Consider the following 14,459-nt stretch of genomic DNA (forward strand, 5'->3'; position numbering starts at 1 on the left):
ATTTTTTAAATGTTGTGTGTTTAACCGCTTATATACCGATTGCAAAAAAATGAGTCTGACACTTCTTAGAAATTTTAAATAGACAGGAGTTAGTTTTATTGAGTTAAAAATCTACCCAGGTAAGGATAGCAAAATATTTAAAAAGGTAAACCTGTGCTTCTCGAATTTTCATGATCCACATCTACACATGCGTAAGTATGCAAAGTTTTACAAGTTATTCTGGAGGTATTAACTTTCTTAGCAAAATTCAAAGTTCAATACTGAAAAGGTAAAGAGAGTTCATGGTTTATGATGAGATTTTTGCTGTGGCAGAGATTTTCCGGGGAGTGCCTTACTGCTCCATTGACAGCTTTTCCAGATCACCCTTGCTCCTGAGTTTAGAAGCTGGATAAAGAGATTTCAGTCACATGGCCTGCTTTCCCCACAATGATTTCAGAAAGGGTTTGCTTATCTGATGTCTGAATCTGGCTTTTGCTCTATGGCTTATAATATCCCAGTCATTAGCTTCTGAAGGAGTCGCTATGCATTTTGATGACCCCCTTCCAGGTTGCTATTGTCCTGGTATACCTTCAGTTTCCACTGGAGAGGTAATCTTATAAAGATGCAAATGCTATGTCCCTTTCCTTTCAATAGTTCCTTTTTAAAGTAGACTTTGACAGCCTCAGGTTGAATTCCACGAGCAGCATGTCAGATCAAGCCTGCAGTGCAATCCATATAGAAACTTCCAGAAAAGTGGCCAACTTAACAATTCCAGACATCAGATGACTTGTGGAAGCCACATTTGGACAGTGTCTTCTCTTGTCTTTAAAAAGCCCTTGTTAAATCGTTCAGTATATGTTTGGTTAGCCGATGAAATTACAGGTTCATATCATTCATGCACAAATTCCGTCATCTGTGAATTTATTGCTGCAAAGGGTACTGTTTATAACAGAATAATGATTTTGCCCTTACGGCACATGAGAATTGGATAAATTGGGTCATTCATTCCTACTCCATTTTGGTTTCTGGCACAGTGATGGAAGTGAAGAGAGGGAAACAGCTACATTGTGTTTTCGGTATAACCGGATCTATTTTTGCGAACAATATTCACACTGTCCTTTCACCACAGATGCTATAGTTTTGGAATTGGACGGAATGCTTGCCGAAGACTAGTCTTGGGAATTGCTTCTGCCTCCAAAGGAGCAGCAGAATTTCTTGCTGAAGGGGAAAGGTTACAGCCAAAGGTACAAAATAGACGTTTTGAAGACCTTTACAGAGAATGATTTAATTGTAATGTAATGTCAGTAGACTAAACATGGTAAATAATAATCTGGAGATACAGCCAAATAAACTCCAGCCCGACAAACTAGATTAACTCCAGAAAAACAAAAGACAATTTGAAATTTGGAATTTCAGAACAAGTGAGCTCCAACAACAGTGTAGAGCGTTAAATGGGCCGGGTGCAGGAAGATGGGATTAGAAAGGGCACCTGGGTGTCTTCGGGCTGGCATGGACAAGATGGGCCCAATTGCCTCCTTCTGTGCTGTAACTTTTCTATGGTAAATACACTACAGTTGGTGATGGAACGCACTCCAATCGGTAATTAAATGCACTCCAAGTGGTCATTAAATACATTCCAATCTGTCATTAAACACACTCCAAATGTTCATTAACCACACATCAATCCTTCATTAAATATACACCAATCATTCATTAAAAACACTCCACTCGGTAATTAAATACACTCCAAGTGGTCATTAAATACATTCCAATCTGTCATTAAACACACTCCAATTGTTCATTAACTACACACCAATCCGTCATTAAATATACACCAATTGTTCATTAAAAACACTCCAATCGGTAATTAAATACACTGCAATCTGTCATTAAACACATTCCAATCTGTCATTAATGAATGATTGGATTGTATTTAACTATACTGCAATTGGTCATTAAACACGCTCCAATTGTTCATCAAGTATATTCCAATTGTTTATTAATTACACTGCAGTCATTCATTAAATACACTGCAATCTGTCATAAAACACACACCAATCTGTTACTTAACACATTCCAATCTGTCATTAAATATACTCCAATCGGTAATTAAATACACTGTAATTGTTCATTAAATATATTGCAATCTGTCATTAAACACATTCCAATCGGTCATTAAATACACTTCAATCGGTCATTAAACATGTTCCAATTTGTCCTTAAATACACCCTCCAATCGGTCATTAAGCACCCTCCAGTCGGTCATTAAACACCCTCCAGTCAGTCATTAAACACATTCTAATCTGTCATTAAATACACCCCAATCGGTCATTAAATACATTCCAATCGGTCATTAAATACACTGCAATGTGTCATTAAACACACTCCAGTCGGACATTAAATCCCTTGCGATTGAGAATCAAGAATAAAAGCACAGACTGAAGTGAATGCTCAAGACAATGGTTCTGATAGTTTGCCTGTCTTAAGGTCTAGCTGTGTAAAATCTCCTCACTGCAATTATCTGGTGGTTAAATGAATATTTCTTCCTGGCCTAGATTTAGCAGCAATGTTGAAATGAGAATCAGACATCTCCAGGAGCTATATGCAAATTAAACTTGAGTGACAAAAGGAATGATGAGCCAATTTTCTGTTTGGTAGTTGGTAAAGTCCCTGAAGAAATCGATGGCACCTGTTCTCAGTGATGTCACAATCGAATGGTTCTTACCTGCAACAACTGAGGTACTCCTTTCACCAGTGGAGCCAAGTTACTTGTTCCCTGGAGATAGACTCATTGGATACTGCATTGTATGTGACACTTCAAGGTATCACTCTAACCTCAAATCAGTAAGTATCAGACTCTCCATTTTGTTATATTTACTTGTTAAGCTATTAATTAATGTGTCAGCTTCGCAGGTCACATTTAATTTGCAATGTAGAATGGGTAATGTGGTTTCTTCTGATGTTTGGGCTCCATTGTGTATGCTAAACTGGGGGAGGCGATGGTGATGTGGTGTTGTCGCTGGACTAATAATCCAGAGAGCCAGGGAAATGCTCTAGGGTTCGGATCCCACTGTGGCAGATGGTGGAATTGGAATTCAATAAAGATCTGGAATTAAAAGTCTAATGATGACCATGAAAACGCTGTCGATTATTGTAAAAACCCATCTGGTTCACTAATGTCCTCTAGGGAAGGAAATCTGCCGTCCTTACCTGGTCTGGCCTATGTGTGACTCCAGACCCACAGCAATGTGGTTGACTCTTAAATGCCTCTGAAAGGGCCGAGCCCATTACAAAGACACAAAAAAGAAATGAAACCGGACGGACCACCCAGCATCAACCTCGGTACCAGAAACAAAATGGCAATGGCAGCCCTGTCGACCCTGCAAAGTCCTCCTTACTAACATCTGGGGGCTAGTATCTAAGTTGGGAGAGCTGTCTCACAAGCAACAGCCTAACATAGTCATCCTCACAGAATCATACCTTACAGAAAATGTCCCAGACTCCACCATCATCAGAGTTGGTGACACAGTGGAAAAACTCAGGAGGGAGGTGACCTGGGAGTTCTCAACTTCAACTCCGGACCTCATGAAGTCTCTTGGCATCGGATCAAACATGGGCAAGGAAACCTCTTGCTGATTACCACGTACCATCCTCCCTCAGCTGCTGAATCAGTGCTCCTCCATGTTGAACACCACTTGGAAGACGCACTGAGGGTGGCAAAGGTACAGAATGTTCTCTGGGTGGGGGACCTCACCAAGAGTGACTCGGTAGCACCACTACTGACCGAGCTGGCTGAGTCCTAAAGGGCACCACTGCTAGACTGGGTCTGTGGCAGGTGGTGAGGGAAAAACATACTTGACCTCATCGTCACCAACCTGCCTGTCACAGATACATCTGTCCATGACAGTATTGGTAGGAGTGACCACCATACAGTCATTGTAGAGATGAAGTCCCACCTTCACATTGAGGATAACCTCCATTGTGCTGTGTGGCACTACCACTGTGCTACATGGGATAGATTTCGGACAGATCTAGCAATTCAAGACTGGACATCCATGAGGTGCTGTGGGCCATCAGCAGCAGCAGAATTGTACTCAAACACAATCTGTAACCTCATGGCCCAGCATATCCCCCACTCTACCATTACCATCAAGCCAGGGGATCAATCTGGGTTCAATGAAGAGTGCAGGGGGCCATGCCAGGAGCAGCACCAGGCATACCCAAAAATGAGGTGTCAACCTGGTGAAGCTACAACACAGGACTACTTGCGTGCCAAACAGCATAAGCAGCAAGTGATAGACAGAGCTAAGCGATCCCACAACCAACGGATCAGATCTAAGCTCTGCAGTCCTGCCACATCCAGTCATGAATGATGGTGGACAATTAAACAACTCACTGGAGGAGGAGACTCCACAAATATCCCCATCCTCAATGATGGGGGAGCCCAGCACATCAGTGCAACAGATAAGGCTGAAGCATTTCCTACAATCTTCAGCCAGAAGTGCCAAGTGGATGATCCATCTCTGCCCCCTCTGGAGGTCCCCAGCATCACAGATGCCAGTCTTCAGCCAATTCGATTCACTCCATATGATATCAAGAAAGGGCTGAAGGCACTAGATAATGCAAAGGCTCTGGGCCCTGACAATATTCCAGCAATAGTACTGCACACCTGTGTTTCAGAACTTGCTGTGAAGGAATACTCCCCACTTGCCTGGCTGGGAGCAGCTCCTACAACAATCAAGAAGCTTGACACCATCCAGTACAAAGCAGCCCACTTGATTGGCATAACATCCACAAACATACATTCACTCCCTCCACCACCAGTGCACAGTAGCAGCAGTGTGTATACCACCTACAAGATTCACTGCAGGAATTCACTAAGGGTCCTTAGATAGCACCTTTCAAACCCACGACCACTACCATCTAGAAGGACAAGGGCAGCAGATAGATGGGAACACCACCACCTGGAAATTTCCCTCCAAGTCACTCACCATCCTGACTTGGAAATATATCGTCCTTCCTTCTGAGAGCTCGCAGTGTAATCCGGTTTGCCATCTCTGAATTGAAGTCTCACCATAGCAAAGAGCTCTGCACATTTGTGCTTTTATGAATAGGACCAGCTGGGTCAAAATCCTGGAACTTCATTCCTAACAGCACTGTGGGTGTACCTACACCACACGGACTGCAGCGGTTCAAGAAGGCAGCTCACCACCACCTTCTCAAGGGCAATTAGGGATGGGCAATAAATGCTGGCCCAGCCAGCGAAGCCCACATCCTGTGAGGGAATTAAAAAAAAGCCGCGTGTGAGCTAGGAGGAAACTAAAAAGCTTATTGTATGCTGCAAATATAACCTAACCATGCACACATTAAATTTAATTACTGGTACAATATTGATCCAAATGGCTGGGCTTGAATTTTTGGATAAGTATATTTGGGTTTCATGAAGTTGTGGCTCCTTTGTGGCATTGTGCTGGCTCTCACTGGAGGTTGAAACCTTCTGCTATGCATCTCAGTGGAACTAATGCAAGTGAGTGGATAGAATTTCAGTCCTACACTCTTGGTGCTGTCTATATAGCATTACACAATTACTCTAAAAACTGTAACAGAGCATGAGATAATGTGCAGGTCAACTCAGTTTTGCATCAGTGCAAAGCAATTTCAGCATTACACTAACAGTCAGGTTGTTGAAGCATTAAAGTTTAACCAGTGTTCCATGCTGGTCCTATTCATAAAAGCAGGAGTGTGCAGAGCTCTTTGCCGTGGTGAGACTTCAATTCAGAGATGGCAGACCGGATTACACTGCGAGCTCTCAGTAGGGACTGAAGTTAGACTGCTGTTGGTGCAATAACTATGCCCTTAGAACCTTTAATAAGTTTAAAAATTTGCATCTATTATTCCCACCGTAATAGAAGTATTTGATAACTGTAGCAGTAAACTATAGACCTGGGGTCACTCAGGATATGACCAGCAGCCTATTATGAATATAGATCTAATGTTAAGGATATCTGTCTAGATACTCTGGGTTATTTCTGCTATTGAAGAGCCAAAATGGTGCTGTCAGTATTTGTTCAGTTGTACCTTGGGTTAAGGAAAATACAGTGCTTGTTTATGAAACAACTGGGCTCTGCCTAGTGACTGATTAATCTGTTTAGACGGAGCCTGGAATTGAGATTGTGTAGCTGTACAGCTGTAATATTAAATCATTCTCATGATCTTGAAAGCTTTTTATATTGTCTTTTCGGGAAAAAGTTAAATTAAATTGCGGACGTGGATCAACACAACAGGAATTGTTTCTCTTCACTGGAGAAAGCTTAGCTTTGAAACACAACATTGTGACTCTTGAACTTAACATTGCTTATATTGTTTTTAAAAATCTCCAATTCCCCAACACTCTCCGAGGGGCCCTCACAGGCTTTTAAACACAGAGGACATCAGCCAAGAGCATCTGAATGGTCAGCAGGGAAATAAAATGGGTTCCTAGGAAGATTCATATTTGACTCAAAACATTAACTCCATTTCTCTCTCCACAGATGCTTCCAGACCTGCTGAGATTTTCCAGCGTTTTCTGTTTTTATTTCAGATTTCCAGCATCTACAGTATTTTGCTGTCATTTTAGATTTTAGTTCACTGCCACTTCTTCAAGATAGGCATCTGGGAAGAAGTTCTGCTCTCCTCTCTGACTGGATTACTGTTTGTCTCTTTCACCTTGTTCACCTTCATTGCTTCCCATTTCCCTCCTGGTGTTTGATAAGATGTTTACCAAAACTCGCTTTCACAGCCTCATCTCCTTCCCTCAGTGACTCTCCAGCTCTGACTTCACAGAATTACAGAATCACACAGTGCAGAAAAGGCCCTTTGGCCCATCGAGTCTGCACCGACACATGAGAAACACCTGACCTACCTACCTAATCCTATTTACCAGCACTTGGCCCATAGCCTTGAATGTTATGATGTGCCAAGTGCTCATCCAGGTACTTTTTGAAGGATGTGAGGCAACCCACCTCCACCACCCTCCCAGGCAGCACATTCCAGACCCTCACCACCCTCTGGGTAAAAAAGTTCTCCCTCACATCCCCCCTAAACCTCCTGCCCCTCACCTTGAGCTTATGTCCCCTCGTGACTGACCCTTCAACTAATGGGAACAGCTGCTCCCTATCCACCCTGTCCATGCCCCTCATAATCTTGTACACCTCGATCAGGTCGCCCCTCAGTCTTCTCTGCTCCAACGAAAACCACCCAAGTCTATCCAATCTCTCTTCATAACTTAAATGTTTCATCCCAGGCAACATCCTGGAGAATCTCCTCTGCACCCCCTCCAGTGCAATCACATCCTTCCTATAATGTGGCGACCAGAACTGCACACAGTACTCCAGCTGTGGCCTCACCAAGGTACTATACAACATGACCTCCCTACTTTTGTAATCTATGCCTCAATTGATAAAGGCAAGTGTCCCATATGCCTTTTTCACCACCCCACTAACACGCCCCTCTGCCTTGAGAGATCTATGGACACACCTGCCAAGGTCCCTTTGTTCCTCAGAACTTCCTAGTGTCATGCCGTTCATTGAATATTTCCTTGTCAAATTACTTCTTCCAAAGTGTATCACCTCACACTTTTCAGGGTTAAATTCCATCTGCCCATTTGACCATCCCGTCTATATCTTCCTGTAGCCCAAGACACTCAACCTCACTGTTAACCACCCAGCCAATCTTTGTGTCATCCGCAAACTTACTAATCCTACCCCCCCCATAGTCATCTATGTCGTTTATATAAATGACAAAAAATAGGGGACCCAGCACAGATCCCTGTGGTACGCCACTGGACACTGGCTTCCAGTCACTAAAGCGGCCTTCTGTCATCACCCTCTGTCTCCTACAACTAAACCAATTCTGAATCCACCTTATCAAATTACCCTGTATCCCAAGTGCATTTGCCTTCTTTATAAGTCTCCCATGTGGGACCTTGTCAAAGGCTTTGCTGAAATCCATATAAACTACATCAACTGCACTCCCCTCATCTACACACCTGGTTACCTCCTCAAAACATTCAATCACATTTGTTAGGCATGACCTCCCTCTGACAAAGCCATGCTGACTATCCCTGATCAAACCTTGTCTCTCCAAGTGGAGATAGATACTCTCCTTCAGAAATTTCTCCAATAGTTTCCCCATCACTGATGTGAGACTCACTGGCCTGTAGTTCCCTGGCTTCTCTCTACAATCCTTCTTAAATAGTGGAACCACATTAGCTGTTCTCCAGTCCTCTGGCACCTCCCCAGTGGCCAGAGAGTAATTAAAAATTTGGGTCAGAGCCACTGCGATCTCCTCCCTTGCCTCCCTCAGCATTCTGGGACACAAATCATCCAGACCTGGAGATTTGTCCACTTTTAAACCTGCCAATACCTTCAATACCTTGTCACTCCCTATATCAATTTGCTTAAGAACCTCGCAGTCTCTCTCCCCGAGGTTGATACCTTCATCCTCTTTCTCTTGGGTGAAGATGGGTGTGAAGTATTCATTCAACATTCTAGTGATATCCTCTGGCTCCACCCATAGATTGCCCCCTTGGTCCCTTATGGGCCCTACTCTTTCCCTGGTTATCCTCTTCCCATTGATAAACTTATAGAATATCTTGGGATTTTCCCTACTTTTATCAGCCAGAGCTTTCTCATATCCCCACATGGATTCCAGCTGAAGCTCCATCCCAAATGTTTCGAACCCATCCAGGTTAACAGGTATCTCCAGGACATATAACGTTCTTTGGTGCGTTATTCTCACTGCATCCTGAGATCCAGACTCAGTGCCATGTGTTGCCATGTGTATGCACTCTCCTTCTTTCTCCAGCAGCATCAACTCACCCTTTCTCAAAGCTTTCCTTGTCTCCAGTTTCATTTCATCCTAGTTAAGGTGTCGGATGAGATGAAGAAATTTTTTCTCTTCGTTTCAGATGTCAAGGGACACAAGCTCCTCTGAATCCTTCCTTCCTCATCCCTTCTCTCACACCCCATTCCTGCTTCTAATTCCAGCCCCTGCCATTTATTCACTATACCCTCTGACCTTCACCCCCCTCTGATGCTGACTGATCAGTCCTCAGCAAAGGACTTTGCTTTATTCTCCTACACTCTCGCCTAAATGAATTTCAGGTTCACACGATGCTGAACTCGTCTTTCCTTGCCTTCGTCTCCATGCTCACTTCTTTGGTCAGGGGTCCTCCCCCTGTTCAACAGATCCTTTCACCTGCCTCCAGTGTTCTCCCTACGCCTGGACCCCTCCCTCTGGCCTCTTACCCGCACTTGATCTTTTCATTGAGAATTGTTGGCGTGACATTGGCCGTCTCAATTACTCTGCTTCACTCACCCACTCTAACCTGTCTCCTTCTGAACTTGCTGGACTCCATTCCCTTAGGTCCAACCCTGACTTTGTTATCAAACCTGCTGACAAGGGTGGTGCTGTTGTTGTCTGCCACATTGACCTCTACATTGCAGAGACTGAGCGCCAACTCACAGACACTTCTTCCTACCTCCACCTGTGTCATGACCCCACCACCGAACATCAAGCCATTGTTTCCAGGACTGTCACTGAACCTTACTTCCTCTGTAAATCTTCACTCCACAGCTTCCAACCTCATACTCTCCCAACTCTATACAGCCACTCTACCTCCTCCCCAAGATCCACAAACAGGAATGTCCTTGGTAGACCCATCAATTCAGCCTGTTTTTGCCCCCCAAAACTAATTTCTTCCTATCTTGATTCTATTTTTTCTCAGTCTCGCCTGGTCTCTTCCCACCTACATCCGTGATTTTCTGATGCCTTACGTCATTTTAACAATTTCCAGTTCCCTGGCCCTAACTGCCTCTTCTTCACCATGGACGTCCAATCCCTCTACACCTCCATCCCCCACTGGGATGGTCTGATGTCTCTCCGTTTCTTCCTTGAACAGAGGCCCGAACAATCCCCATCCACCACTACTCTCCTCCGTCTGGCTGAACTTGTTCTCTCACTGAACAATTTCTCCTTTAACTCCTCTCACTTCCTCCAAATAAAAGGTGTGGCTATGGGTTCCCACTTGTGCTCCAACTATGCCTGTCTCTTTATGGGGTATGTGGAACATTCCTTGTTCCAGTCCCTACGAGGCGCCCTCCCACATAACTTTTTCTCAGTACATCGATGACTATATTGGTGCCACTTCACGCTCTCGATTAAACCTGGAAATCTTCACATGATCCATCCCTTCTTCCTTGACTTCCCTATCTCTATTTCTGGGGATAGGCTGTCTACTAATGTTCATTACAAGCCACTGACTCCCACAGCTACCTCAACGACACTTCCTCACCTCCTGCTTCCTGTAAGAGTTCCATTCTATTCTCCCAGTTTCTCCCTCTTTGTCGCATCTGTTCCAATGACACTACCTTCCACGGTGGCACTTCTGACATGTCTTCCTTTTTCCTCAACCAAGTATTCCCTCCCACTGTGGTTGACAGGGCCCTCAACCATGTCCGACCCATTTCCCACACTTCTGCTCTCACCCTTTCCCCTCCCTCCCAGAACAATGATAGGGTTCTCCTTGTCCTCACTTACCACCCCAGCAGCCTCTTCAAAGGATTATCCTCTGCCATTTCCGCCAATTCCAGCATGATGCCATCACCAAACACATCTTCCCCTCCCTTCCCTGGTCAGCGTTCCATAGGGATTGTTCCCTCTGCGATAGCCTGGTCCACTCGTCTATCATCCCAACCACCTCATTCCATTGCTACAGTATCTTCCCATGTAATCACTGCCCTGCCCCCTTTAACTCCTCCCCGTCCAAGGCCCCAAAAAACCCCTCTGGGTAAAGCAGTGATTTACTTGTACTTCTTTCAGTTTAGTTACTGTATTCACCGCTCACAATGCGGCCTCCTCTGCATCTGAACAACATCGTTAGGTCCATAAGCATGACTGTGACCTTCTGGTTGCTTGCCATTTCAATTCACCATCTTACTCTCATGCTGATGTCCCTGGCCTGCTGCATTGTTCCAGTGAAACCCAATGCAAGCTGGAGGAACAGCATCTCATCTTCCAATAAGGCACTTTACCGCCTTCCGGACTTAACATTGAGTTCAACAATTTCAGACGACTTCTGAAGAAGAGTCATATCGGACTTGAAAATGTAACTCTGTTTCTCTCTCCATTGATGCTGCCAGACCAGCTGAGTTTTTCCAGCATTTTCTGTTTCTCTTTCAGGGAATTGAAGCTGCCTGACTCTAGCTCTGCTGAAACCAGAGGAGCTGCAGCATGCAGGAACACTAGGAAAAGGATGAGTACAGATTTGTAGTTGCGCAAGGGATGATGTGGCAAGCTTGCACAATGTTGGACTTTAAATCTCTGTTTTATTTTTGAGCTGCATATTCTTTGTTTTCACCTCTTTCCCATCTCAGCCATTTTTGTTGCCATCTGATAGCTGGTCTTTTTGTGTGTGATGATTGGGAGGAGTTAGCTGAGCTGTGAATGAGTTGGTTGGTTAAGTAGTGGCCTGTTTTGTGTTGGAGGCAGGGGATGGGAAGTGGCTTTAGTATTGGCTAAGTGGCTGGACTGGTGGAATGTGACTGAACCTCACCATTATGAGCAGAGCCCAGAGAGCAATGTCCAGCTGCATCCCATCCCTCTGCCACTGTTGCTGCTGAGACCTCCTTTCTCTTCATTGGATAGTGTTCCTCCTGATAATCCAATTGCCTCATTGTTGTGTAATGTTATACAGAGAGCAGCAAAGCAGCAGCAAAGCAGCAGCATTCTGGAGATCCTGGTTGTTGTACACTGAAGACCCTCCCACATGTGTTTAAACACCTGAAGCTCACCTTCAGCACTCAATTTCTTGCTCAATTACATATCTAGTTTTCATAGGGTTTTGATTGTAGCTCTCCTGTGCCTCATTGATTGCGCTTCTTGTGGGTATCATCAGCTACATTTTAAGCAGCTACTCCTTGTCTCCAAGCACCCAGCAATAAGTTTGTTCTGAGGTGCAAAGAATTGTGGGAGTGTGGACTGGCCCAGGACAAAAGCATCAAGTCAGCTCAGAATCTGGTGAACAAACACCTTGTGGTTGCACAGCAGCTGCACACTGATGGTGTGGAAACCCTTGCAGTTGATGAAGATTCCAGGGTGATTTTTGGGGGGTGGAGTTTGAAAGAGGCAGCTTCATTATCACCTCTGTGCAGTCAAAGACACCATCCACTTTTGAGAAGTTAACCAGAGCCACAAACCCAAGCACTCACTCTGACTGGCAAAATCAGTAGTGGAGCGTACATAGTCACCAGCCCTGACAAACATCACATCATAGTCACCAGCCCTGACTAACATCGCATCATAGTCACCAGCCCTGACTAACATCGCATCATAGTCACCAGCCCTGACTAACATCGCATCATAGTCACCAGCCCTGACTAACATCGCATCATAGTCACCAGCCCTGACTAACATCGCATCATAGTCACCAGCCCTGACTAACGTCGCATCATAGTCACCAGCCCTGACAAACATCGCATTATGAAATTCACCAAGGCTCCTTAGACAGCACCTTCCAAACTCCCAACTGCTCCCATCCAGAAGGACAAGGGTAGCAGATAGATGGGAACACCACCACCTGGAGGTTCCCCTCCAATGTCACTCATCATCCTGAATTGGAAATATATATTAGAAATAATAGTTCCTTCACTGTAGCTGGGTCAAAATCCTGGAACTCCCTCCCTAACCACACTGTGGGTGTACCTACATCACATGGACTGCAGCGGCTCAAGCAGGCAGCTCACCACCACCTTCTCAAGGGCAACTAGTGATGGGCAATAAATACTGGCCCAGCCAGCTAAGCCCACATCCTGTGAATGAATTTTAAAAATCATTTGTTATGTTTGAGTCACTGACTCAGATCCCGAAAATGTTTCTGGAGATCCCTGGAAGGAGCTGGAGACAAAGAAATTGAGGGTGCTGGTGACTTTGACACCCACTGGTCAAGTGTGGCCATGAGGTCCACTTTACAGCAAGTCTTCCGGGAGGCTTCAAATATCTGGCATCACCTGATGTGGGAGCCTGAATCTCCTGAGACGCTGATGTCCTGACATGTGCAAGAAGCTCACCCTCTGCCTGTATGTGCTGTGTTACAGGTATTGCCTCTGCCTGTACATGCTGTGTTACGGGTATTGGCTCTGCCTATACGTGCTGTGTTACAGGTATTGGCTCTGCCTGTAAGTGCTGTGTTACAGGTATTGGCTCTGCCTGTATGTGCTGTGCTACAGGTATTGGCTCTGCTTGTATGTGCTGTGTTACAGGTATTGACCCTGCCTGTATGTGCTGTGTTACAGGTATTGGCTCTGCCTGTATGTGATGTGGTGCTGTGTTACAGGTATTGCCTCTGCCTGTACATGCTGTGTTACAGATATTGGCTCTGCCTGTATGTGCTGTGTTACAGGTATTGGCTCTGCCTGTATTTGCTGTGTTACAGGTATTGGCTCTGCCTGTATGTGCTGTGTTACAGGTATTGCCTCTTGTTTCTGGTGGCCTTCCTCCTGCTGCTGGTGTTGTTGAGGGTCCTGGCTAGCTGGTCCTCACCTGAAATCCAAACTAAAACGGCCTAAGCTTCACAGAGCCTGGTCGATAGATCACCTTTACAAAGTGGAGAACAGATGCAGAAATCACCACAGAAGTGAAAGTCATATCCAAACTTGTGACATTAATCTGTATAGATAGTGAAAGTAACTTCTCAGAACAAGTACTGAGAGAGAGCAAGGACCTTTTACACAATTAGGAAGAAATCAGTTATGAAGTCTTGTTATATTATGGTTGTCAAGCATTTTCTAAAGGCCTTTTTTAAAAAGGAGTTGTAATCCCAGACCTCCCCCCCAAACCATATTACTAGTTAATACTCATAATAATAAAGCCTATGTAAAGAGGCTGTTAATAATACGATTAAGAAAACAGGTAATTATTTGGGCCTGGAATTTTATCCTTGAGCTGGGTAGCAGGAGTTGGGATAATTCCTGATTCGGCCCATCTGCCTCAGGAGAAATTGTCCACAAAGGCAGGATCTTCATTGCTGGGGTTGGGGTGAGCTCAGGTCAGGCCAAGCAAACTGGGCAAGAGGCTGGAGATGGCCATAGGGGCTGCCAACTGCCAGGCTGGTTAATAGGCCTGGCTCTTTTTGTGGGACTTTGTCCCAGTTAAAATAAAAGCAGTAAGACCCTTCAGCCCTCACCCCTTACACACTCCCCATGCCCCCTATGCCAAGCTATGGCATTTCCATGTCCATTGGTTCTACACAGTGTATAGTGGGTCAGTGACAATAGGATGTGTTTTTAAATAAAATTTTAGAAAAAAATCTTTAATTCATCCATTGCTTCCCACTTCACTACAGGGCAATAAAACTTAACCTATGTGTGGAGATGGAGGATGTGGGTCTGGTTCTGGATGAATACTTTGCATCTGTCTTCACAAAAGAGGGGGGCAATGCAGAC

The 14,459-nt window shown here is 44.7% G+C and overlaps 1 protein-coding gene across 1 annotated transcript in view; it reads left to right on the forward strand.

The window, feature by feature from the left end:
• The window catches only part of vwa5b1 (von Willebrand factor A domain containing 5B1), a 161,824-nt gene that overhangs the window by 67,123 nt on the left and 80,242 nt on the right, over nt 1-14,459 (forward strand). Inside the window, exons 7-8 of the mRNA XM_041207027.1 lie at nt 1,109-1,223; nt 2,638-2,823. Coding sequence (XP_041062961.1) covers nt 1,109-1,223; nt 2,638-2,823 — 301 coding nt within the window. The remainder of the gene's footprint in view (nt 1-1,108; nt 1,224-2,637; nt 2,824-14,459) is intronic.

This window comes from Carcharodon carcharias, chromosome 15, assembly GCF_017639515.1.
Source record: "Carcharodon carcharias isolate sCarCar2 chromosome 15, sCarCar2.pri, whole genome shotgun sequence".
In the NCBI taxonomy this organism is placed as follows: Eukaryota; Metazoa; Chordata; class Chondrichthyes; order Lamniformes; family Lamnidae; genus Carcharodon; species Carcharodon carcharias.